Below are 25,202 nucleotides of genomic sequence, written 5' to 3'. Positions count from 1 at the left end.
ATTTTCAACACTTAGAAAATGATATAAAATCTTATAAAAGAATACATTGGTACCATTTTTCATCGCTCAAAGGCAAATGAGAACTATAAAATCATATGATCTGCCGTGTCGGACTGAAATGTATCAGCTATTTAAAAGATTTAGTTGTTTTTGTCAAGATATAGCAATTAATAATGGCTTCCTTTTGTAACAGAACGTTGTGTTGAGGAATCATGTCTCGGTTATTTACGGCATCAAGGAAGCAGTATACCGTGATGTATAAGCTAAAGACATTTATTTTTCTTTGTTAATTCTACCGAAATACATTTGTCAAAAATAACCGAACATTTGTTGTTACAGATGACTTCGAAACAATTTCGAATTTCTCTTTTTAAGCTATTTTAAAGTAAGAGAATACTTTACTCCTGTCTGTCTGTCATTACGTTCGCCATCATGAGATGTATACGTGACGGTCAGTGTTGCAACGTCTCCTAGTCCTTTTTTGGTCGTTTTATAATCACAAGACTGAAAACACCTGCATATCATGCGGATTTAAGTTTTGATTTATCGTTTGTTGCTAGCTTAACATTCAGTGGCAAATATATCATGCATATTCCATCAAAGAGTTGTCGCAAGTGTTATTCAACATGCAGAGAGCGTAACATTCATCTTGAATACGTCGGAGGTACTGGATTTAAAGTCCCTTCTAACCTGACGCGGCTCCTAATTTATACATCCCACCAGAGACATATAATACATTCTGGAACCGGACAATTCCAGGGATTACTATATTTTTTACCCAACTCAACTGTTGAGATTGATTTAGTATTTGAACAAATTAAATCAAATTGTCCTACAGCTAGGTTTTTTTAAGTAAAACTTAAACATATTTCAGTATGAAGTATACTTACATAAAGATTATGTATTTATTACTTATTTGTTTACAAAGGTATAGATCGCAACTTTTACAATTTAACCTATTAGATTCATATGTCGAACGCATGTGTTGTGAACTCCATTTTTACATGTATTTAAATGGATAAATGTGACAATATCCGACTGAAATGACAACCTTTGTTCGTCCACACCATCATCCGAGGGAGTATAAACGTCAAGATCTTACGCAGGAAGATATTCGAAATTGAAGAAAGGGCATACAATTATTTTTCCCTCTTTTTTCAAAATTGAGGGTACAATTTGTTAATTTGCTAAAAATGGTTATATCTGCAGAATTTCAGTGCAACCTCGTATTTCTTAAAATTTGTAAATCGTAACATACATTCTTAAAATAAATATATCAAAACGTTCATTCTTATCAAACTCATTCATAATCCAGTGTTACTTATGCTGTATATGGATACACTATTTCCCAACCTAATTTTTACTTGCCAACCTTTTAATGGCATTTTTTTCACAATTAGCTCTGAAACTTAACGTGAATTGTATTAAGGAGTAAGCTTTTTTTATTCGGGCTGACAATTTTTCTACGGTTATAATTGTAGTTTTTAAATTAATTAATAATACAAACATTTTATTATTTAAAATTAACAACCATCATAATGACTCTTATTTTCAACTGTGTGCTAATTAAGTTATAGGGTGTTTTGCATAAATTATCTCTACCCAGAATGCATCGCAAAAAATTTGGCCAATTATTTTTGTTACTATAAATAGTAATATCGCTCAAATCCCCTTTCAATCACAGTTGGAAGTACGCTTTACTATATAGCGGTTGCACACTTCCTCTAGTAATGGACTTCTGCTTATATAGAAGTCTTACATTGAGACAAGCTTTTTCAAAAGCTGAAAGTTGTTAATTTATGTGGAGTTGCCTCCCTTAAATAGCTTCCGCTCAGTGCCTCGCTTTGGGAGAAGTTCCATCAAACAATCATCATGTTCTCCCGAACAACACAATTTATCCCACAATGGTCAGTGCAATACAAATTAAACCAAAAAATGTATTAATAATGAACCATTTGATTTATAGGAAAACAGGAAAACGCCCCTCTTATGTGGTGCTTGTAGATTTTGCAACTGCAATCTGACCGGCTTTGTGACCTCTGTCAAAGTTGACAAAATAAATCGGTCTTTCGAGTTTTATGCCTTGATTTTCGAAAAAATACTTCAGTTTAATATTACACAGTTCGGCTATCAAAATCTAAGGATCTTAAACGAGTTGATACGTAGTAAAAACTAGAAGGAGGATTTTGAGACGAAAATGGCATAAAAACGTTCTAGGCCAAATAATTATGACGTCTTGAAAGGCTATTATATTTTTTGCTTTGATGCCTTACAGCGGAAGGTATCAAAGCAGAAAAATATAATAGCCTAAGCCCTTTCAAGACGTCATATTATTTGGACTAAAAAACGTTCCTGCATTAATATCAAGATACACAGGCACTTGTTTCTGTCAATGGGGGGTTTACTATCCACACTTGTACGAAAAATCACAAGATAGCTAGCGAAGATTTTCTATGTGTTCGGTTCAACCAATATTTTCTAACATTTCCTTGCATATCTCACGAACAAAAACACATCAGTCTGCCGGTTTTTGATTTACAATAAAACATGTTTCACTTACCTTGAGAAATTATACCCATCTAACAGAATAACACACTTGTGAAGATAATTATCGGCGTAAACAATGTCACTGAATAATCAGTTCTTTACCTTTAAGTGCTCCAGCTAGAAATGAGCAGGGGGCCAGTGGATGGCAGGGCACTTTTTGAGGTTGGGGAAAGGGCACTTCTTAATGTTTCTGTTCTATGTTTCTGTGTGTATCAATCTTAGCTTTTTATCACATGTTCACATTGTCTATTACTGTATATGTTGACGATAAATATGTATAAGTTGTTGTTTTAATTATTTATTCTTTTATAATATGTGCATTAAATAAGTCATTCATACATTGTCAAAATACATGGCATCATTATTAACAAGAAGAACTGTCTTACTGTGACATACTAACATAAGCATTGTGACAGAAAATTTACAAGAAAGTGAAGGAATTCGAAATGGCTTCATTTTACTGCCTCACATGAGTTTTCTGTACATTTCCAATGTTCATCTGGACCTTCAGGCTAAAATGGCATGTTTACACTATGCAGACAAATCTCTGCATCTGGAAATTTTTTCAAGGAATAGGATGACCTAGATATATGTAATTTAAATGCAGGGTTTTCAGTAAGCACTAGCACCTGGCGAATTTTCCCCGTTTCAAATTAAGGAATTCGCCAATGCAAATTGTGTTTCCAAATAGAATACAATAAATAAAACTGTGCTATGGTTGCGTAAAACAAGTTGTTACCAATTGAAATTGACTTTTGTCTTCGCTTGCGCTTTGTTTAGGCGTTCTCGTTGAGGTCTGTGTTATAATATATTTATAGATTCTCGACAACGTTACGAAGATGGATAAGGAGCGAGACATCTGAAATGATTTTTAATGCGATCATTTGTGCGCTTTATAAAATGATGATTCTACATCTTAATAAAGTGCCCTTTTGCCACAGAGAGAAAACACATGTTGACCCAAGATGACAAGTAAACAAGCAAATAGAAAATCGACGTTGCATGATTTCTTTACAACCCCCATAAAGAAAAAATAAGCTGGTGAAAACAGAATCACATGTTATGCAATTTACGCATGAATATCGATAGTTGTTGTGACTGACAATTCTTTAAGAAAGATCATAATAATTTTCGGAACCATTCAACTGTTCAACGCTGATATGGTTGTCAAGTATATTTATAATTATTGACGCAGAGCTCAACGACAACACACAATATGTCAGTGTAACAACAGGTAGATGTACATGTATTGTTATCCTGTTTCCAGTTTCTGTTATAGTTTTATAGTCTAACCTACTCTGAAAATTTGGATTACATGTATAAAAAAATAATCACAAAATTTTCATATAGGTTGGCCTGCAATTTTTGTTTTTAGGGGCTAGGCATGTTATTTTTTTCAAGTTTTCATTTCTTCACAAAATTTAAATGTATGTTTGGCTAGGCTAAGAAAAATACTGCCTTAATTTCTTTATGGTTAGAATCGATTATTTTTGTGTGTTTTGACTGGTAACTTTTATGATCCAGGTTTTGAGGTTATTTCTTGTTTACTCAACTTGATTGCATTGAATTCTTGGTATTGGTTGATTATGACCCATCAGCTGCTTTCTTACCTTTTTATACGACCGCAAAAATTAAAAATTTTTTGGTCGTATATTGGTATGACGTTGGCGTCGTCGTCGTCGTCGTCCGGCGTCGTCCGAAGACACATTGGTTTTCGCACTCTAACTTTAGTTTAAGTGAATGGATCTCCATGAAATTTCACCATAAGGTTCAATACCACGAAAGGAAGGTTGGGATTGATTTTGGGGGTTATGGTACCAACAGTTAAGGAATTAGGGGCCAAAAAGGGGCCAAAAATAAGCATTTTTGTAACTTTCAGACAATAACTTGTGTGTAAGTGTATGGATCTCTCTGACATTGTACCACAAGGTTCCATATCACAAAGGGAAGGCTGTAATTGATTTTGGGGGTAATTGCCTCAAAATTTTAGGAATTAGGGGCCAAAAAAGGGGCAAAAAACAAGCATTTTTCTAGTTTCATGACAATAACTTGTGTGTAAGTGTTTGGATATTTCTGAAATTGTACTACAAGGTTCCATATCACAAAGGGAAAGCTGGAATTGAGTTTGGGGGTAATTGCCCGAAACGTTTAGGAATTGGGGGCCAAAAAGGGGCCAAAAATAAGCATTTTTCTAGTTTCCAGACAATAACTTGTGTTCAAGTGTATGGATCTCTCTGAAATTGTACTGCAAGGTACCATACCACAAAAGGAAGGCTGGGATTGAGTTTGGGGGTGATGAATCATAAGGGGGTTCAAAAAATTTGGGTTTTTTTTTTTTTTTTTTCTTTTTTTCCTTTTTTTTTTCTTTTAAAATTTTCCATTTTAAGTTGGTTATTTCTGATTTATATTTAAAAGCAAATAATAATGATATGGTAGGAGATACACACCAAACAGGATGTGTAAATTATTATATAATAAGTATTGTGCAATAGCAAGAAATTTTCAATTGCACAGTATTGCACAATAGCAAGAAATCTTCAATTGCACAGTATTGCGCAATAGCAAGAAATCTTCAATTTAACAGTATTGCGCAATAGCAAGAAATATCCAATAGCACAATATTGCGCAATAGCAAGAAATTGTCAATTGTACAGTATTGCGCAATAGCAAGAAATATTCAATTGCACAGTATTGTGCAAAAGAAGATACTTCGTATAAATTGCTTATTTCTTGATCAATTTCAATGGGGTTTTATTCTTGAATTCTTGGGGTTCTTTAATATGCTGAATCTAACCGTGTATTAAGTTTTTGGATTTTGGGCCCCGTTTTTAAATTGGTCCACATTGAGGTCCAAAGGGTCCAAAATTTAACTTTGTTTGATTTCATCAAAAATTGAATTATTGGGGTTCTTTGATATGCCGAATCTAACCGTGTATTTAGATTTTTAATTTTGGGTCCCGTTTTTTAAATTGGTCTACATTAAGGTCCAAAGGGTCCAAAATTAAACTTAGTTTGATTTTAACAAAAATTGAATTCTTAGGGTTCTTTGATATGCTGAATCTAAACATGTGTTTAGATTTTTGATTATGGGCCCAGTTTTCAAGTTGGTCCAAGTTGGGGTCCAAAATTAAACTTTGTTTGATTTCAACAAAAATTGAATACATGGGGTTCTTTGATATGCTGAATCTAAACATGTATTTAGATTTTAGATTTTTGGCCCAGTTTTCAAGTTGGTCCAAATTGGGGTCCAAAATTAAACTTTGTTTGATTTCAACAAAAATTGAATATATGGGGTTCTTTGATATGCTGAATCTTACCATGTATTTAGATTTTTTATTTGTGGGCCCGCTATCAAATTGGTTCATATTGAGGTCAAAAGGGTCCAAAATTAAACTTTGTTTGATTTCATCAAAAATTGAATTATTGGGGTTCTTTGATATGCCAAATCTAACCGTGTATTTAGATTTTTAATTTTGGGTCCTGTTTTTTAAATTGTCTACATTAAGGTCCAAAGGGTCCAAAATTAAACTTAGTTTGATTTTAACAAAAATTGAATTTTTGGGGTTCTTTGATATGCTGAATCTATACATGTGTTTAGATTTTTGATTATGGGACCAGTTTTCAAGTTGGTCCAAGTTGGGGTCCAAAATTAAACTTTGTTTGATTTCAACAAAAATTGAATATATGGGGTTCTTTGATATGCTGAATCTAAACATGTATTTAGATTTTAGATTTTTGGCCCAGTTTTCAAGTTGGTCCAAATTGGGGTCCAAAATTAAACTTTGTTTGATTTCAACAAAAATTGAATATATGGGGTTCTTTGATATGCTGAATCTTACCATGTATTTAGATTTTTTATTTGTGGGCCCGCTATCAAATTGGTTCATATTGAGGTCAAAAGGGTCCAAAATTAAACTTTGTTTGATTTCATCAAAAATTGAATTATTGGGGTTCTTTGATATGCCAAATCTAACCGTGTTTTTAGATTTTTAATTTTGGGTCCCGTTTTTTAAATTTGTCTACATTAAGGTCCAAAGGGTCCAAAATTAAACTTAGTTTGATTTTAACAAAAATTGAATTCTTCGGGTACTTTGATATGCTGAATCTAAACATGTGTTTAGATTTTTGATTATGGGCCCAGTTTTCAAGTTTGTCCAAGTTGGGGTCCACAATTAAACTTTGTTTGATTTCAACAAAAATTGAATATATGGGGTTATTTGATATGCTGAATCTAACCATGTATTTTGATTTTGGACATTGGACCATAATAGGTAAATTAAAAAAATTGAAGTTCTTAGACCACATTCTTTCTGTGTCAGAAACCTATGCTGTGTCAAATATTTAATCACAATCCAAATTCAGAGCTGTATCAAGCTTGAATGTTGTGTCCATACTTGCCCCAACTGTTCAGGGTTCGACCTCTGCGGTCGTATCAAGCTGCGCCCAGCGAAGCATTTTATTAAAAATTCTGCCAATATATGATTGATTACAATTAAGATTATTATTAATATCAAAATATTTTTATTTGATAAGCAATATCACAACTTACTAATAAGATTAAACTTACTAAAACAAAAGCTAAAAGAAAATATTATTCCTATGAAACCTCATTTTTTATGAACAGTCTGAAGATGCCTCATCAGAGAGCACCATTTTCAATGTAAGTAAAAAAAAAAATTCATTGGGCCAATTATTACCTATGTGGAAGTTCTCAAACATCTTTCTTAACTTTGTTTATTTTTGCACCTTCTATGCATGTCAATTAATTGATTTATGACTGCCAGACAAATGTTCGAAATGCAATGTCTGAAAATTATCACAATATGCAACCCTGTATTGTAGATTGTTGAAAGCAATCACAATTATCTTTTCCTTTTAATTTACTTTTACAGAAATTTTTAGTAGAAAAATGTTTTATTTGTATTTGTATGATAACATGCAAGTATGGCATTACCAAATTAGTCACAATCTCATTTTTTTCTATTTCAGCACGCAAGTGCGTGGGATGGCAACATTAAAGGAAAGTAAGTTAGCATTAATATCTTTCTTACCTTTTATATTTCATTTGCATTTTGATATTATATTTTTTGAATCAGTACACAATCAATTCTAGAAGAAATAAGAATGTGTCCATAGTACATGGATGCCCACTGGCACTATCATTTTCTATGTTCAGTGGATCTTGAAATTGGGGTCAAAACTCTAAATTTGGCATTAAAATTAGAAAGATCATATCATAGGGAACATGTGTACTAAGTTTCAAGTTGATTGGACTTCAACTTTATCAAAAACTGCCTTGACCAAAAACTTTAACCTGAAGCAGGACAGATGGACGAACGAACAAATGAACAGACACACAGACTGAAAAACATAATGCCCCTAGGTGGGGCATAAAAAAGGGGGTCCATGTGCTTATTGATTTAGCTGAAAGCAGAAAAGCTAACTTTTTAATGATGGAAATCCTATTTTCCCTATTTGGGGCATTATTAGTTAACAATATATTCTTATTGCTACATCATAATTGAGGCATTCATGTTATACGTCACTTAATTACAACTGTCATTTAATTTGAACATATTAACATTAGAGTAGCAACCACTCTTCATTTGCCTTAGCTTAATTTCCAGCTGTAGATTTCATATGCTTCCGTCAAAAGAATTTTTTGTCTTTTGCAACTGATTTGATTAAATTATTGTATTTTCTACAAATTTTGCACGCTACAATATCTGACTGCCCCCTGCTACTTTATCGTATGCCCTTAATTTATTATCAGTTTTGTTTTGATACAGTTGTATAATGTAAGATGTATGACTTAGTCATTTGAAAATAAAGACGCTAATCTAAAGGTATTTGAAGAGCACTCATGGTAATCTATTTATATTGTATCACTAGATGTCTTCCAGACTTTGCTTAAGTGAAAAAAGCCATATTGTCATTTTGTAGTTCGAGTTCGGCTGAAGTCTGTCATTAATATGCAAAAGATCACCAAATCCATGAAGATGGTGTCAGCAGCTAAATATTCCAGAGCTGAGAAGGATCTTAAAGTTGCCAGGCCATATGGACTAGGAGCTAAAGGTAAGCTTAGATATAAGATAAATAATTAGATCTGCCAGACCAAAGGAACTATGAGGACAAATTATGATTAAGTTACAAATAAACATATAACACAGTATAAACAAAAAGGTTTGTCAGACATATAGAGGGCAAGGTACATGATTTAATATCTATTATCGGGAGAAGCCCAACGAGTTTCTATTGTGTGTAACCTTTGATATTTCAGAATTTACCCATATCCTCATCAGTGATTGATATCTACATTTCAAAAACCAAAATGTGAACTACTTTGCACAATTTAATGCATAAGAGCACACTGGATATATCGCTGAATTGTTTACAGCATAACTACTCTGGAGATCGAAAATGAAGCATAATAATCTACATTATTGTCATCTGAGATCTATAATCTTATTTACCATTCGAATGAAATAAGAAATTTAGAAAAAAGTAAAGGTGTGTTCCTTCAAACATTTGATCACATTGTAATTCTTGTGATTTTCTAATGTTGTCTCATGCATACATGTAATACCAATAACAAAATCTGAATATGAAAACCTATCCACATTTTGGTACTAATGGGTGGGAGAGGGGGGGAAATATCAAGGACCTCATCAACCCAAACAGTCAATATTTATTGCCTGACCAAGTATAGCCCTTAAACCAACCACTTGGATGTTGAAAAATGAGGATGAATCACATGTACTTCCGCCAAAGATATCAACTAATGAGCCCATTTACGGGATGTATTGTGGTTGACCGTCTGTCCGTCCGTCCATCTGCCTGTCCGTCCGTTGTCAACATGTCGGACATTAACTCAAAAATGCTTTTAACCAATATGCATGAAACTTTGGTGAATTGTTTATATCTATTGATGTGAGCTCCCTTTCGTTTTTTATAAATTTCAGATTTACCGTTTCTGAGTTTTGGGGTTTTATTCATTAAAAAAGGGGGGATTTTCCAGTTTTTCAATAATAACTCAAGAATACTTTCACCAAATTGCAAGAAATTTTGATGAATTGTTTATATCTATTGACATGAGCTCCCTTTTGGATTTTTATAAATTTTAGATTTTACGTTTCCGAGTTACAGGTTTTTATTCATAAAAAAAGGGGGATTTTCCAGTTTTCAGACAATAACTCAAAAATGCTTTCAGCAGTTCTCATGAAACCTTGGTTAATTGTTTATATCTGTTGATGTAAGTTCCCTTTAGAAATTTATAAATTCTAGATTTTACATTTCTGAGTTATGGGGTTTTATTCATTAAAATGTTAAAAAAGGAGGGATTTTCCAGTTTTTGGACAATAACTCAAAAATGCTTTCAGCAGTTCTCATGAAACTTTGGTGAATTATTTATAGCTATTGATGTAATCTCCTTATTGATTTTCATTAATTTCAAATATGACATTGAGAAGAAATTGAACTTTATTTGTTTATAGTCTGACAACAGATTTACTAAGTACATGTAGTGCGCAACAGCACAGTGTATTGCACAACAGCAAGAAATCTTTAATTTAAATTCAATTCATATAACCAATTTCAAGTTCTTTGACTACATTTATTCAGAAACCTATAATATGTCAAACATTTAATTACAATCCAAATTCAGACCTGTATCAAGCTTGAATATTGTGTCCATTTTTGCCCCAACTGTTCAGGGTTGGACCTCTGCTGGCATATCCAGCTGCGCTCAGCGAAGCAGTTTATTGGTTATTATTTTCGTCATGCTTCAAGATTTTGACTTGATATTTTTATGTGGTTTACACATTTCCAAGTTATAGATCAAGTTAGAATTTCGTTCCATTACAATGAATTTGTAACCGGTAGGGAACTATGTATTGCCATGCAATACTCACAGAATGCTTGTTGTTCTTGAGTTATGTCCCTTTATAATGTTGCTTGCAAGTGGGGGCATCATCTGTGTCCATGGGGACACATTTTTCCATTTATTTAATTATGCCCCCACCATAGCGGAGGGGCATTAAGTTTGACCCTTGTCCTTCTGTACGTCCCAAAGTTGGTTTCTGTTCTCAAACTTAAGTTTGCCTCAACCAAATGTTATGAAACTTATACACAATGCTTATTACCACAAAATACAGATCAGGTTTGAATTTTGGTGGTGTCACTTTAACTGTTCTAGAGTTATGTCCCTTTACAAATGGAAAAATTGCTGAATTTTTCGTATCCGTTCCCTAACTTTAGTTTGCCTCAACCAAATGTTTTGAAACTTATATATACACAATGCTTATTACCAAAAATACAGATCAAATTGAATTTTGGTGGTGTCACTTTAACTGTTCTAGAGTTATGCCCCTTTATAAATGGAAAAATTGCTAAATTTTTAGTTTCCGTTCTCTAAAGTTTGCCTCAACCAAATGTTATGAAACTTATACATAATGCTAATTACCACAAAACACAGATCAAGATTGAATTTTGGTAGTGTCACTCTAACTGTTCTAGAGTTATGCCCCTTTATAAATGGAAAAATTGCAAAATTTTTAGTTTCCCTTCTCTAACTTAAGTTTGCCTCTACCAAATGTTATGAAACTTATACACAATGCTTATTACCACCAAATATAGATCATGTTTGAAATTGATAGCATCACTCAAACCGCTTCTTTTCTTTCAAAACTTCCTGTTGCAAATTTTGGTTGTCGTATTTCTTTGAGTAATTTAACCAAAATGATTAAGTCGAAATATTCTGCTGCTCTATAATGACAACATTATCTTCCGAGAATAGAGATTGCTTTCAAGAAGGGCATGAAATAACAAAAAGTCGGCTAGCGTACAAAATGTATGATAGCAAGCCCTTAGATTTACCCCCAAGAATGTCGGTTTTTGTGGAATTACAGCAAACACCCTCTGTTCCCAACCCCTCAATAGAGTCATTAATCAACTTCTTCTTTTTGGTTAAGTTCATGTTTTACATTGTATTTTTTGCACGGCTGCATAAGAATCATAAAAGCATAAGCCCTAGTATTTTCAACACAGTTTGAGTTTTCATTAATCACTCTGTACTCATAATACTTGTAATGGGCACTACAAACCATAGCTTAGAAAGCAAAATGAATTTGATGTAGGTAGTCAAAAACAGAGCATTTCTCCACCTTTTTGCTATTTACTAAAAATAGGCAATTACATGTAGAACAGTGGTTGCCAATCAGAAATATTATTAAGAACTTGAAAAATTATGCAGAATTCCTTATATATATATGAATCATAATGATATAAGCTCAATTACCCTTACATACGAACAGTCTGATTGAAACCACTCATATAACTCTATAGGGTTATTAGAGAAAATATCTTGCATCTGTTATTACAGATACTTGCATGAGTTGTCTACTCTTTATTATACCCCATGCAACAAAGTTGCGGATGGTATAATGTTTTTGACCCGTCAGTCCTGTTTCTTGTCATCGCAACTCCTCTCAAACCACACAACAGAATTTCATGAAACCTTTTTAGATAATAAGGACATACTATGTAGATGTGCATATCGACAGGAAATTACGATTCAATTTTTTTTGTAGGACTTACGCCCCTTTGAACTTGTTTGCTTCAATATACTACTGCAACAGTTTGTCATCGCAACTCCTCTGAAACCACACAACAGAATTTCATGAAACCTTTTTAGATAATAAGGACATACTATGCAGATGTGCATATCGACAGGAAATTACGATTCAATTTTTTTTGTAGAAGTTACGCCCCTTTGAACTTGTTTGCTTCAATATACTACTGCAACAGTTTGTCATCGCAACTCCTCTGAAACCACACAACAGAATTTCATGAAACCTTTTTAGATAATAAGGACATACTATGCAGATGTGCATATCGACAGGAAATTACGATTCAATTTTTTTGTAGGAGTTATGCCCCTTTGAACTTGTTTGCTTCAATATTCTACTGCAACAGTTTGTCATCACAACTCCTCTGAAACCACACAACAGAATTTCATGAAACCTTTTTAGATAATAAGGACATACTACGTAGATGTGCATATCGACAGGAAATTATGATTCAATTTTTTTTCTAGGAGTTATGCCCCTTTGAACTTATTTGCTTCAATATACCTCTGCAACAGTTTGTCATCGCAACTCCTCTGAAACCACACAACAGAATTTCATGAAACTTTGTAGATGATAAGGACATACTATGTAGATGTGCATTTCAACAGGAAATTATGATTCATTTTTTTTTCTTACAGAAATTTTATTTCTCCATTGACAATGTGGGACGTGGGGTATGTGAGCGCGCTCACTAAGGTTCTTTAATTAGTCCATTACCGACGAAGTCGAAGGGGACTTTATGTTTGCACTCTGTCCGTCTGTCCATCCGTCAGTCCGGCAAATTAGTTTTCCAGACTTTTTTTCTTCATGCTTGAAGATATTGATTTGATATTTGGTGTATTTTTTTATCATGACAAGTTATAGATCAAGTTCGAATTTTGTTCCGGTCTGATGATTTAGTCCAGAGCTATGGTCCATAAAAAAAATCCATATCTAATGCAGGGCTTCCAAAATTATTTTTAGCCAGCCGGACATTTTATATATTATCCCGATTTTAATCCCTTAAGGCTAAATAAATAAAAGGCAATTATGGTAATCAGTTGCCGAGTTGGCCATCCCAATGATTGACATTAAAAAAAAAACGATATTAAACTTTCTTTGATTCAAATTCAAAGTTCTGACGTAAACTATTTAATTGGCAGTGCATCATTCGAAGTGTGCAACATCAGCGTACTTATATCTGCTTAGACTCTTTATTTGTGCAAAATAACGTTGTCAAAAACTTTACTTTCGTTTTTTAAATCTAAACCGGATGTTATCTTGACAATGGTAAAACATGGACCAGAGACGGATACGTAAATTCCGTGTACGTTTGCAAAGCATGAATGAGTGTAAGTAGCTCATTCTACGTTATTTCTTCAAGAAAATATTCGAAATAAACGTGAGATAAAGGTATCAATGACAATTAAAGCATTTTTTGAAGAAATTAGGATGCATAATTAAATTTCACACCTGCGCACATGCGCACACGTGTACTAGTTCAAACAGAGACATGTCTCTGGTTCAAACAACGTGGTTATGACGATTTTTCATTTTCACCTTTTTTCATCAAATCATATTTGTAAACGTATTTCTGATAATTTAAATCTTTTTAACTAAATTAATTAGATGCAAACCGCTGAAATGTAAGAAAATAACTTTGAATAGACCGATCAATGTCCGGTTCAAAATAGTTTACCTGTCACCTGAACAGGTAAATTTCAGCTGTTCGACAACTAATTAGCCTTGATTAAAATGAGAAGGTATGAAAGTAGGGGTTGTTTTGATAGTACTTAATGATCATGTCACTTTTATGACCGGAAATGTGTGGCTGTTAAAGGCAAAAGGTTGGGTCAAAAAGATCGCGAATTATGTTAAAATGACCGTCTCTTAAGACTTAAGCCTTGAAAACTAAAAAGTAGATGTCCGTTTCATGCTTTGCCCAGCCGGACTTTTACCGGACATTATACAAATGTCCGGAATATATGACCGTTTTGGAAGCCTTGATCTAATGTTAGAATACTATGTTAAACCATATTTCTATACAAAGACAGATAACTCATTTTTTAAAAGAAATTCTTTAGTAAATTGTTTGAAAAATTTGTGCCAGGTTTGTTTGTTATTTTGTATTTAAACTAATTTTCTGAATGCTATATATATATAAAAAAAAATTATTAAGTGAAATCCTTTAATTAGATAATAATCTATTTTTATTAAGGTATATATTTCATTACATTACATTGTGTAGATAAAAGTTGTTGACATTTTATAGATAAGTTACAAATCTATATTAGTTTGTGACAAATGAAAGAAAAAATATTTGGAACTACAAATTATATTTGATTATAATTTGAAAATAGATATACATTGTATTACATCATATCTAATTTTAGAGAACTATAAATCATATCCAATGTTAAGAGTGTTTTCCACACTTTTTTTCTTCATGCTTGAAGATATTGATTGATAATTGGTATATAGTTTTATCATGACAAGTTACAGATCAAGTTCAAATTTTTGTTTCTGTCTGATAATTTTGTGCATGTTATGGTTCTTGGACTTGAAAAATTCACTCATATAATCAGTTTTTATATGACCGCAAAAAAATTTTTGTGGTCGTATATTGGTATGACGTTGGCGTCGTCGTCGTCGTCGTCGTCGTCGTCGTCTGGCGTCGTCCGGCGTCGTCCGAAGACACATTGGTTTTCGCACTCTTACTTTAGTTTAAGTGAATGGATCTCTATGAAATTTTACCACAAGGTTCAATACCACAAAAGGAAGGTTGGGATTGATTTTGGGGGTTATGGTACCAACAGTAAAGGAATTAGGGGCCAAAAAGGGGCCAAAAATAAGCATTTTTGTAACTTCCAGACATAACTTGTGTGTTAGTGTATGGATCTCTCTGACATTGTACCACAAGGTTCCATATCACAAAAGGAATGCTGGGATTGATTTTGGGGGTAATTGCCTCAAAATTTTAGGAATTAGGGGCCAAAAAAGGGGCAAAAAACAAGCATTTTTCTAGTTTCATGACAATTACTTGTGTGTAAGTGTATGGATCTTTCTGAAATTGTACTACAAGGTTCCATATCACAAAGGGAAAGCTGGGTTTAAGTTTGGGGGTAATTGCCCTAAATGTTTAGGAATTTGGGGCCCAAAAGGGGCCAAAAAACACATTTTTCTAGTTTCCAGACAATAACTTGTGTTCAAGTGTATGGATCTCTCTGAAATTGTACTGCAAGGTACCATACCACAAAGGGAAGGCTGGGATTGAGTTTGGGGGTGATGAATCATAAGGGGGTTCAAAAATTTGGGGGAGGGGATTTTTTTTTTTTTTCCTTTTTTTTTTCTTTTAAAATTTTCCATTTTAAGTTGGTTATTTCTGATTTATATTTAAAAGCAAATAATTATGATATGGTAGGAGATACACACCAAACAGGATGTGTAAATTATTATATAATAAGTATTGTGCAATAGCAAGAAATTTTCAATTGCACAGTATTGCACAATAGCAAGAAATCTTCAATTGCACAGTATTGCGCAATAGCAAGAAATCTTCAATTGCACAGTTTTGCACAATAGCAAGAAATATCCAATAGCACAATATTGCGCAATAGCAAGAAATTGTCAATTGTACAGTATTGCACAATAGCAAGAAATATTTGATTGCACAAAAGAAGTATTGTGCAAAAGAAGATACTTCGTATAAATTGCTTATTTCTTAAACAATTTCAATGGGGTTTTATTCTTGAATTCTTGGGGTTCTTTAATATGCTGAATCTAACCGTGTATTTAGTTTTTGGATTTTGGGCCCCGTTTTTAAATTGGTCCACATTGAGGTCCAAAGGGTCCAAAATTAAACTTTGTTTGATTTCATCAAAAATTGAAAGATTGGGGTTCTTTGATATGCTGAATTTAACCGTGTATTTAGATTCTTAATTTTTGGTTCTGTTTTCAAATTGGTCTACATTAAGGTCCAAAGGGTCCAAAATTAAACTTAGTTTGATTTTAACAAAAATTGAATTCTTAGGGTTCTTTGATATGCTGAATCTAAACATGTATTTAGATTTTTGATTATGGGCCCAGTTTTCAAGTTGGTCCAAATCGGGGTCCAAAATTAAACTTTGTTTGATTTCATCAAAAATTGAATTATTGGGGTTCTTTGATATGCTGAATCTAACCGTGTATTTAGATTCTTAATTTTTGGTTCCGTTTTAAAATTGGTCTACATTAAGGTCCAAAGGGTCCAAAATTAAACTTAGTTTGATTTTAACAAAAATTGAATTCTTAGGGTTCTTTGATATGCTGAATCTAAACATGTATTTAGATTTTTGATTATGGGCCCAGTTTTCAAGTTGGTCCAAATCGGGGTCCAAAATTAAACTTTGTTTGATTTCAACAAAAATTGAATATATGGGGTTCTTTGATATGCTGAATCTAACCATGTATTTAGATTTTTGATTTTTGGGCCCCGTTATCAACTTTGTCCACATTGAGGTCAAAAGGGTCCAAAATTAAACTTTGTTTGATTTCATCAAAAATTCAATTCTTGGGGTTCTTTGATATGCTGAATCTAACCATGTATTTAGATTTTGGATATTGGACCATAATAGGTGAATGTCCAATTTAAAATTTTTAAGTTCTTAGACCACATTCATTCTGTGTCAGAAACCTATGCTGTGTCAAATATTTAATCACAATCCAAATGCAAAGCTGTATCAAGCTTGAATGTTGTGTCCATACTTGCCCCAACTGTTCAGGGTTCGACCTCTGCGGTCGTATCAAGCTGCGCCCTGCGGAGCATTTTATTCACACTGTTTTTAGTCATGCTTAAATATAATGACTTGATATTTTCTTTTTGTTTACACCATGACAAGTTATAGAACAAGTTAGCATTTTGTTCCAGTATAATGGAATTTTTACCCGGTAGGGGACTATGTACTGCCATGCAATACTCTCAGAATGCTTGTTTCTTAAATTTTCTAAATCTGTAGTAAATAAGTATAACATATGTTTGTTATTTGTTTAATAAATCATAAGTACATGTATTATAATTTTTAGTGGGCACTGGGGAATTCTTGAAACTTTGGGCAGAAACTAAATACATAGCCTTGATAACTACATGTAACTTTCAACTTAAATTAATACATTTTTCATCAACAATGGTAAATCAATGAGACAAGGCTTTTAAGGGATAAACTTAGCTGTAATAACAAGGCGTAGTTGTTAAAAGCATGTAACTTGTTATATGAGACACTTGGGAATTACTGAGAAGCTTGCACAGAACTTCATTACATGCTCTGATCATTATATCTTACAATAAATTAAAATACATTTTGATTAAGTATGATGTATGTCTGAGCAAAGGCTTTGAAGTGATGTAGAGAAGCTGTAATAACACCCTTTAGTTATTACAGGCATATTTCTTTCTGTAATAACATAGATGTACTATGCATGATTGGCAAACTTTGAACTGTTATATCTTTCTATAGTATAGTATACATAAAGACAATAATAATATCAATAGAACTTGTATACATTTTAACAAAACAAATGATGTTTATTGGCCCTTTGAAATATGTAACATACATATGTTATCACAGATCTTTGATTTTTTAGTCCACAATAACAAATGTATGTTATTTTTCTCTAATAACCCTATAGAGTTATATCCTTGACTGCCACTATCTACGAATGGATAGTGGGGGCTGGTTTTAATCAGACTGGCATATGAAGAACACGTCACGAAAGGGTTTGGAGGAAATAAAAATTAAAAAAATAAAATCCTCCCACCAGCCCCATTTTTTTCAAAAATTTGGATGAAAATCTAATTAATTTCAGTTTGCCTAATACAAATGTAGTTTTACATTATTGATAATGGATAGCATACATGTAGGATAATTCACATTGTTGACACTTGTCTATTGTTGTTTATTTCCAGCATTTTATGACCAGGCTGAGATAAAAGGTGACAGTACCTCACCTTATCAGCTTCTAGTGGCAGTAACATCAGACAGAGGTTTGTGTGGTGGTGTACACTCCAATGTATGTAAAGCTATTAAAATCGCTATGAATGAGATGGAAAACACCGCTGACACTAAACTTGTACTGATTGGTGATAAGTCTAAGGCACTGTTATCAAGGTATTCATTACCGTTAAGGCAGAATGTTCCTTCACTTATCTTAGCTAATTCAGTACACATACAGACAGGTTTAGTTGTACATATACTTGTATGTCAAATGGATGTAGACATCCATATCTTTTTTTATATATATATAATCTTATTTGTAATATGAAAAAGAGGAGATGCAGTGTATAAGTCATTAAGTTAGCAACTGAAAAAAAACCTCATACAAGACACATAGAAGTAAACATATGGTCATAATCTCAATTTCTTGGTAAAATTATCAGCTTTACATGTACAATAAAAACATAAGTTTGGTGGACAAGTAGACAATAAATCAGAATTCTAGTATGACGACCTATATATTGTCAACAATTATCACAGTATATCTACTTTTAGTGCAGACACACTAATACACTAAATTGCTGGTCCACATTACGCCCATCTTATTAATACAACCAGGTAAACTAAATTTTTGACAGTAAAACCCATGTTTTAGGTATTCGAAGCTTCAAATGCAGTATTGTTATCTCAATTCCAATGCAAAATAAACATATCAGTCCATTTCAGTTATTATTTCGATGTAAAATATCATAAATGAAAATTCTTCAAAATGGCGTTATCACCTTTCAATGGAAACCAAACAAGGTGACGTCTCATGTATGCTTCTGGTGTCAAATGTAAAACACTGGACGTTTTCAGGCTTCTTGTATGCCTCAAAATGTAATAAAATTACATAAAAAGAATAGTTTAAGTTGAAAAATGTGAGTTATTTAATTTATTATTGAATAATATAATATTATCATATGGGGGTAAAACAGAACAGCCAAAACAGTATCGTGTGTATAGGGTTTTCACAGTTGAAAAAAATTACTTTATTTGTCTTTAATATTAGAATTGAAATAATTCATGGAAGCCATAGATTTGTTTTCATTTAACCAAGAGTTGGGTTTTGATATCGTATTTTACCCCTCGCTGTCGTTCGGCCCAATCCATGGTTAAATGAAAACAAATCTACGGCTGCCATGAATTATTTCTTATTTATACCATAGGAGATGATGGGAAATTTTCTAGTCTGGCATTCATTAAAAAAATTATAATAATATTTAAATGTCTTAGAATAGTTTATGAAAAGGGGGGGGGGGTTTAACTTTCTGACTAACTATACATATCAAACAATATATGAATGACTTGTATTTTACCTTTCAGACTGTATGCAAAGAACATACTTATGTCATTTAATGATATTGGGAGGAAATCACCAACTTTTGGAGATGCAACTCGTGTAGCACAAAATATTCTGGATTCTGATTACAAATTTGATAATGCCAGGATGTTTTATAACGTATTCAAGTAAGTATTTTTACTTACCCATTATGAAGTTTTGAAGTTCTTATACATTGTTGTCAAGCAGCCTCAAAATGTAGTAGTTCTTTTCATTTCCATTCTTCATGTAAAAACTTGAAGGAATTATAAAGAAGGTGATTTAACTAAAATAACCTACCGTATTTATTTTTTGGGGTTCATCAAGTTCCACTCCTGTGCAAATGCTCACTTGTGCTCATATAAACCATCATTGTTCTGTGCATTTTCCCTAAACAACTTGATTTTAAACGGTTAATATTGTTTTGAAAGCTCAATAATATTTGGTTAAAATTACTTGGTTGCAAACCAGTTAAGACATGAGAAACAACTTCAAAAAGAGTTGAATGTTCAGTTCTAGAGTACCTGTACATTCAGGTGAACAGGTTAACCATAGCTGTCTGCCAACCAATTAACCATTGTTAGTGTTCGCTTTGGTTACAGGGTATTTAATCAGGACTTGTTTAAACCATAATTACTCCTTGTGTCACTTTTATGGATGGTGTGTCCGTTTTAGGGAAAATGGGAGATAAAGGTGGTCTAAACCCTAATTTTTATTCTTTATCATATGAAATATTTGGCAAGGTCCCTTTTCACAGAATTTCCTTAGGACATCTTTATACGCCCGTTTACGGAATGTATTATGGCATAACGTTGTCCGTCTGTCTGTCCGTCGTCAACATGTCGGACATTAACTCAAAAACACTTTAACCAATTTGCATTAAACTTTGGTGAATTGTTAATATCTATTGACGTGAGCTCCCTTTCGTTTTTAATGAATTTTACATTTCCGAGTTTTGGGGTTTTATTCATTAAAAAAAGGGGGATTTTCAAGTTTTCGGAACAATAACTCTCAAACTCTTTCAGCAATTTGCAAGAAACTTTGGTGAATTGTTTATAGCTATTGACATGAGCTATCTTTCGATTTTTATAAATTTTAGACTTTACGCTTCCGAGTTATGGGGTTTTATTCATTAAAAAAGGGGGATTTTCCAGTTTTCCGACAATAACTCAAAAATGCTTTTAGCAGTTTTCATTAAACTTTGTCAACTGATTTATATCTATTAAGATAACCTCCCTTTAGTGTTTTTTATAAATTTCTGATATGACATTGAGAAGTTATTGATCTTTATTCTTTGAAAACGCAACGGGCGTATCATGCGCTCATGGCGTAGCTGTTTATTTTTTAATGGAAAAGTCCTAGAAACTCTGTAGAGAACATCATTTGACTTGTCCTGACTGGAATTTTATGCTTGAGTGAGTTTTAATCAGGAATCAATGATGAATATATCAATGACATTTTTGTCTCGCATCGATGAAGTCAAAAAAGCAACACTTAGCCATGCTGTTTCCCGACGGCGGCGGCATCAACAATGTATTAGTTTGTGATTAAGTCAGGTTTATGGGGAACCACTAGTGATAGGTCAATGATATGTGGTATGCAGTTGTATTAACATTGGCACATCTCATTTCCATGGAGATAATTTGGGCTCGCCCCCTTGGCCTCAGTCATGGTCTTATGACTTTGAAACTTTTACTTAGTTTAAATGTATTAGTTTGTGATTAGGTCAGTTTAAGGAGAACCATTAGTGGTAGGTCAGTTATATTGAGTATGCAGTTGTATAAGCATTGGCACATCTCATTTCCATGGAGATTGTTTTGCCCCACCCCCTCAGTCATGGTCTATTGACTTTGAAACTTTTGCGTAGTTTATATGAATTATTTTGTGATTTGGTCAGTTTAAGGGGAACTATTAGTGGTACATCAATGATATTTGGTATGCAGATGTATTAGCATTGGCACATCTTATTTCCACGGATATTTTTTGGCTCCCCCTTCAGTCATGGTTCATTGGCTTTGAATGTATTGCATTATTTACATGTTAATGTTTGTCATTAGATCAGTTTAAGGTAAATGACTAATGTAAAGTCAATGATATTGGGTATGCAGTTGTATTGGCATTTGCAAGTTCATTGACTTTGAAATTTTTACATAGTTTATAAGATAAAGTTTATGTTTAGGTTAGTTTAACATGTTTAAATGGAACCACTTATGATAAGTCAATGGTATTTGATAAGCAGTTTTATAAGATTGGCATTTCACATTTCCATGGATGTTATTTGGCCCTGCACCTGCAGTCATGATTCATTTACTTTGAATGATTTGCATAGTTAACATTTTTAAATATGCCATTTTATACATGTATTTCAAGACATATCTCTGTGTCATCAGTTTATAGTATTATTTTTCCCAAATAAACCATAGAACATGTAAAATTGTAACAAGTTCTGAAATGTGACCTACATTTGATGACTTTTGTTTTGTGATCTGCTTATATCCATTTCGTAGGAATCAAATGAGATACAAGTAAGAATACTTTACAACTGCAATCATGTTCTTGTTCAAGTTCATGAAAGACCATGACCTTTATTTCATGCTTGAGTTAATTTATGAACTTTTGCCTTTGGTCCATGGACCAGGAACCAATCTTGGTAAATCCATGATCTTTTCTTTGCTAAAATTCTCTTATAATAAAAAACTATTCAGCAATATTTTGGTCACCATGACCTTCAGGTCAAGCTGGAGACACATGTTATGTTTTGACTTGATGTCTTAATGAAACCCTTATGTTCTCATTATGTTACAAAATAATTATTTGGATCATGTCCCACATTTTATGCTTAGTCAGCTGATGTAAAGTTCTACGTTTTGATCCCAATTCTAGCTTTTTCATGAAGCTCTTATTTGTAGCTATATAGTTCTCCAGATAAATGTGACAAAATTTTCATGCATTAGCATTATGTGTTAGAATATTTAATTTGAATATATAAGTATTTAGTAAACTTGAAGTTGATTTGTGATGAATCTGAAACCACATCAAACAGTATAGCAGGTTCATATGAAGCCTGATATCAAATTTCACGAAGCTCTTAATTGTAGTCCATAGAAAAATGTGACTCATTTTATATATAGCCATTATGTGTTAGAATATATAAGTATTTGGTAATTAGGAAGTTGATGAATGATGAATCTGAAATAGATCACATGGTATAGCACTCAAAGTGGGGGTTTAATAAAGATTCTATTGTTAAATTCAAACTTTTAATTCATGTATTTGTTACTGCAAATCTGTGAATATTTAAAACAGTAATGTTAGATAAATTAATGCAAAAGGCTGTACACATAATATGTACACATAATAGAAGACTATAGTTTAAACTGTTTAATTGTGACATTTAATTATTGCTATTTTCATATTTTTGCATTTTCGCATTTACAAAAAATATTACATTGATTTCTGAATTAACAGTATTCTAATGTCGCTTATGTATACTGTTATCACATTTTATATAATATAAATAATTTGGTGTCACATTTGTGTGGGTTTTTTGTCTCACCTTGACAGAGTCAAAAAGCGAGACATATGTATGCTGTTTCCAGTGGCGGCCACGTCGTCAACAATGTATTAGTTTGTGTTTGGTCAGTTTATGGGGAACCACTAGTGTTAGGTCAATGATATTTGATATGCTGTTGTATTAGGATTGGTGCATCTCATTTCCATTATTTGGCCCCGTCCCCTCAGTCATGGTCTATTGACTTTAAACTTTTCCTTAGTTTACATGTATTAGTTTGATTGGGTCAGTTTATTGGGAACCACTAGTGGTAGGTCAATGATATTTGGTATGCAGTTGTATTAGCATTATGACATCTCATTTCCATGGAGATTATTTGGCCCTGCCCCCTCAGTCATGGTCTATTTACTTTGACACTTTTCCTAAGTTTACATGTATTAGTTTGTGATTAGGTCAGTTTATGGGGAACCACTAGTGGTAGGTCAATGATATTTGGTATGCAGTTGTCTTAGCATTGGCACATCTCATTACCATGGAGATTGTTTGGCCCCCACCCTCTCAGTCATAGTCTATTGACTTTGACACTTTTCCTTTGTTTACATGTATTAGTTTGTGTTTAGCTCAGTTTATGGGGAACCACTAGTGGTAGGTCAATGATATTTGGTTTGCATATGTATTAGCATTGCCATCTCTTTTCCATTGAGATTGTTAAGCCCTATACCTTCAGTCATTATGGTTCATTGACTTTGAAAATTTTGCATAACTTGCATGTTAAAGTATTGCTATTTGAATTTCAACATTTGCATTTAATGTCAAAATAACAAAAAGGCGAGACATATCTCTGTGTTAACAGTTTATTTATTACAAAAAAGTGGTCTTTATGTCATTTGGTCTCTGGTAGAGAGTTGTCTCATTGGCAATCATACCACAACTTCATATTTTTATATTAACTCATATATGGAATTATAAGGCAATCCCCCAAATTGTTGCTTTTCATTTCCTGCATTTAAGCAAATGATATATATCTCTGTTGACAGATTCATATAACTAGTTTTACAGTTCTACCTTCTACCCTAAATTTCAGCAATGCAATATTTCATTGATCTATTACAGGACTGTGATGTATATGTTGATTCAGGGGGAGACAAACTACTTTTCTGACCTACATGTATCACTGATTAAGATACACAAATTACATCTTTTTATATATTACAGGAGCGTGATTTCATATAAAACAACTGAGCAGCAGATTCATCTTAAAGAGTCCATCATGAAATCAGAACAATTTTCAGTATATGACAGTGTAGATGATGAAACTGTCACAAATTATAATGAGTTCCAGCTAGCTAGTTTGGTTTACTTTGCTATGAAAGAATCTGCTACAAGTGAACAAAGCTCTAGAATGACAGCTATGGAAGGAGCCAGTAAGAATGCTGGTAAGTCTAGTGTCAATTTTCAACATACAAGTTTGGAAGCGACAGGTCAAATCATTCAAAATCTGAAAATTAGTTTAAAAGTTGATTTGTTTATTTCTCAGTAACTAAACATTATGGGTGTATGTTTTTAATTGGAATCATTAACTTGTGTTTATGTAGGATTTTACGGGGTAAGCATGAAGTGAATTATCTTGTGATAAGATAAAAACAAGATGTGAGGTGTTTTAAATCAACAAGGGAGCAACATAAAAATCAAACTAGGAAAGACATCTTAAGATCAATAAACAGCCTTAAACAATTGACAAGCGCCCTTTCCATATTTGAAACTCTAAATCATCCTGTCTAGATCAGAAATAAACACTCATAAATTTAGTTATCATATTTCAACTTATGGTTTGAAAGTTTCAAAAGCAAAATTAATTAAAAAAATTATCATTACCATTGGAATCATTTATATAAGGATTTGAATATGAAAGAACTAATTTCAAATATCAATAAACACTTTGTTGTATTTCATGTTTCTTTGTATATTTTTCTAAAGTATTTCTGTATTCATTAATAGGTGAAATGATTGATAAGCTGACCTTGACCTTCAACAGAACTAGACAGGGAATAATTACAAGAGAATTGATAGAAATTATCTCTGGTGCATCTGCACTGTAATGAACTCAGGACATTTTAGTGCTATTTCAGTGGACCATCAAGTCCTGTTGTGATAGATTTATTTTGAAGTTTGACAGTAAACAAATATTAATAAAAAAGTGAAAATTCTAA

At 32.8% G+C, this 25,202-nt stretch overlaps 1 protein-coding gene and 1 long non-coding RNA gene across 2 annotated transcripts in view; one reads left to right on the top strand and one right to left on the bottom strand.

The window, feature by feature from the left end:
- Positions 1–7,009, bottom strand: part of LOC127710947 (uncharacterized) — a 40,819-nt gene extending 33,810 nt beyond the window's left edge. Inside the window, exon 1 of the long non-coding RNA XR_007986415.1 lies at positions 6,871–7,009. This is a non-coding gene — a long non-coding RNA (uncharacterized LOC127710947). The remainder of the gene's footprint in view (positions 1–6,870) is intronic.
- Positions 1,820–25,202, top strand: LOC127710654 (ATP synthase subunit gamma, mitochondrial-like). The gene is made up of 7 exons (XM_052216611.1): positions 1,820–1,907; positions 7,537–7,571; positions 8,491–8,622; positions 18,094–18,295; positions 19,487–19,630; positions 24,208–24,428; positions 24,991–25,202. Exons 1-7 carry the CDS (start codon positions 1,873–1,875, stop codon positions 25,089–25,091), a joined length of 870 nt encoding a protein of 289 aa, XP_052072571.1. The 5' UTR covers positions 1,820–1,872; the 3' UTR covers positions 25,092–25,202.

This window comes from Mytilus californianus, unplaced genomic scaffold (genome assembly GCF_021869535.1).
Source record: "Mytilus californianus isolate M0D057914Y unplaced genomic scaffold, xbMytCali1.0.p SCAF_1, whole genome shotgun sequence".
In the NCBI taxonomy this organism is placed as follows: Eukaryota; Metazoa; Mollusca; class Bivalvia; order Mytilida; family Mytilidae; genus Mytilus; species Mytilus californianus.
This window is presented reverse-complemented; position numbering and strand designations above follow the sequence as displayed.

Excerpts from the sequence above, each read along its gene's own strand:
- LOC127710654 (XM_052216611.1), top strand. The coding sequence starts at position 1,873 with ATGTTCTCCCGAACAACACAATTTATCCCACAATG. Across the intron at positions 1,908-7,536 it reads ACACAATTTATCCCACAATG|CACGCAAGTGCGTGGGATGG; the intron begins GTCAGTGCAATA and ends TTTCTATTTCAG. Across the intron at positions 19,631-24,207 it reads ATGTTTTATAACGTATTCAA|GAGCGTGATTTCATATAAAA; the intron begins GTAAGTATTTTT and ends TATATATTACAG.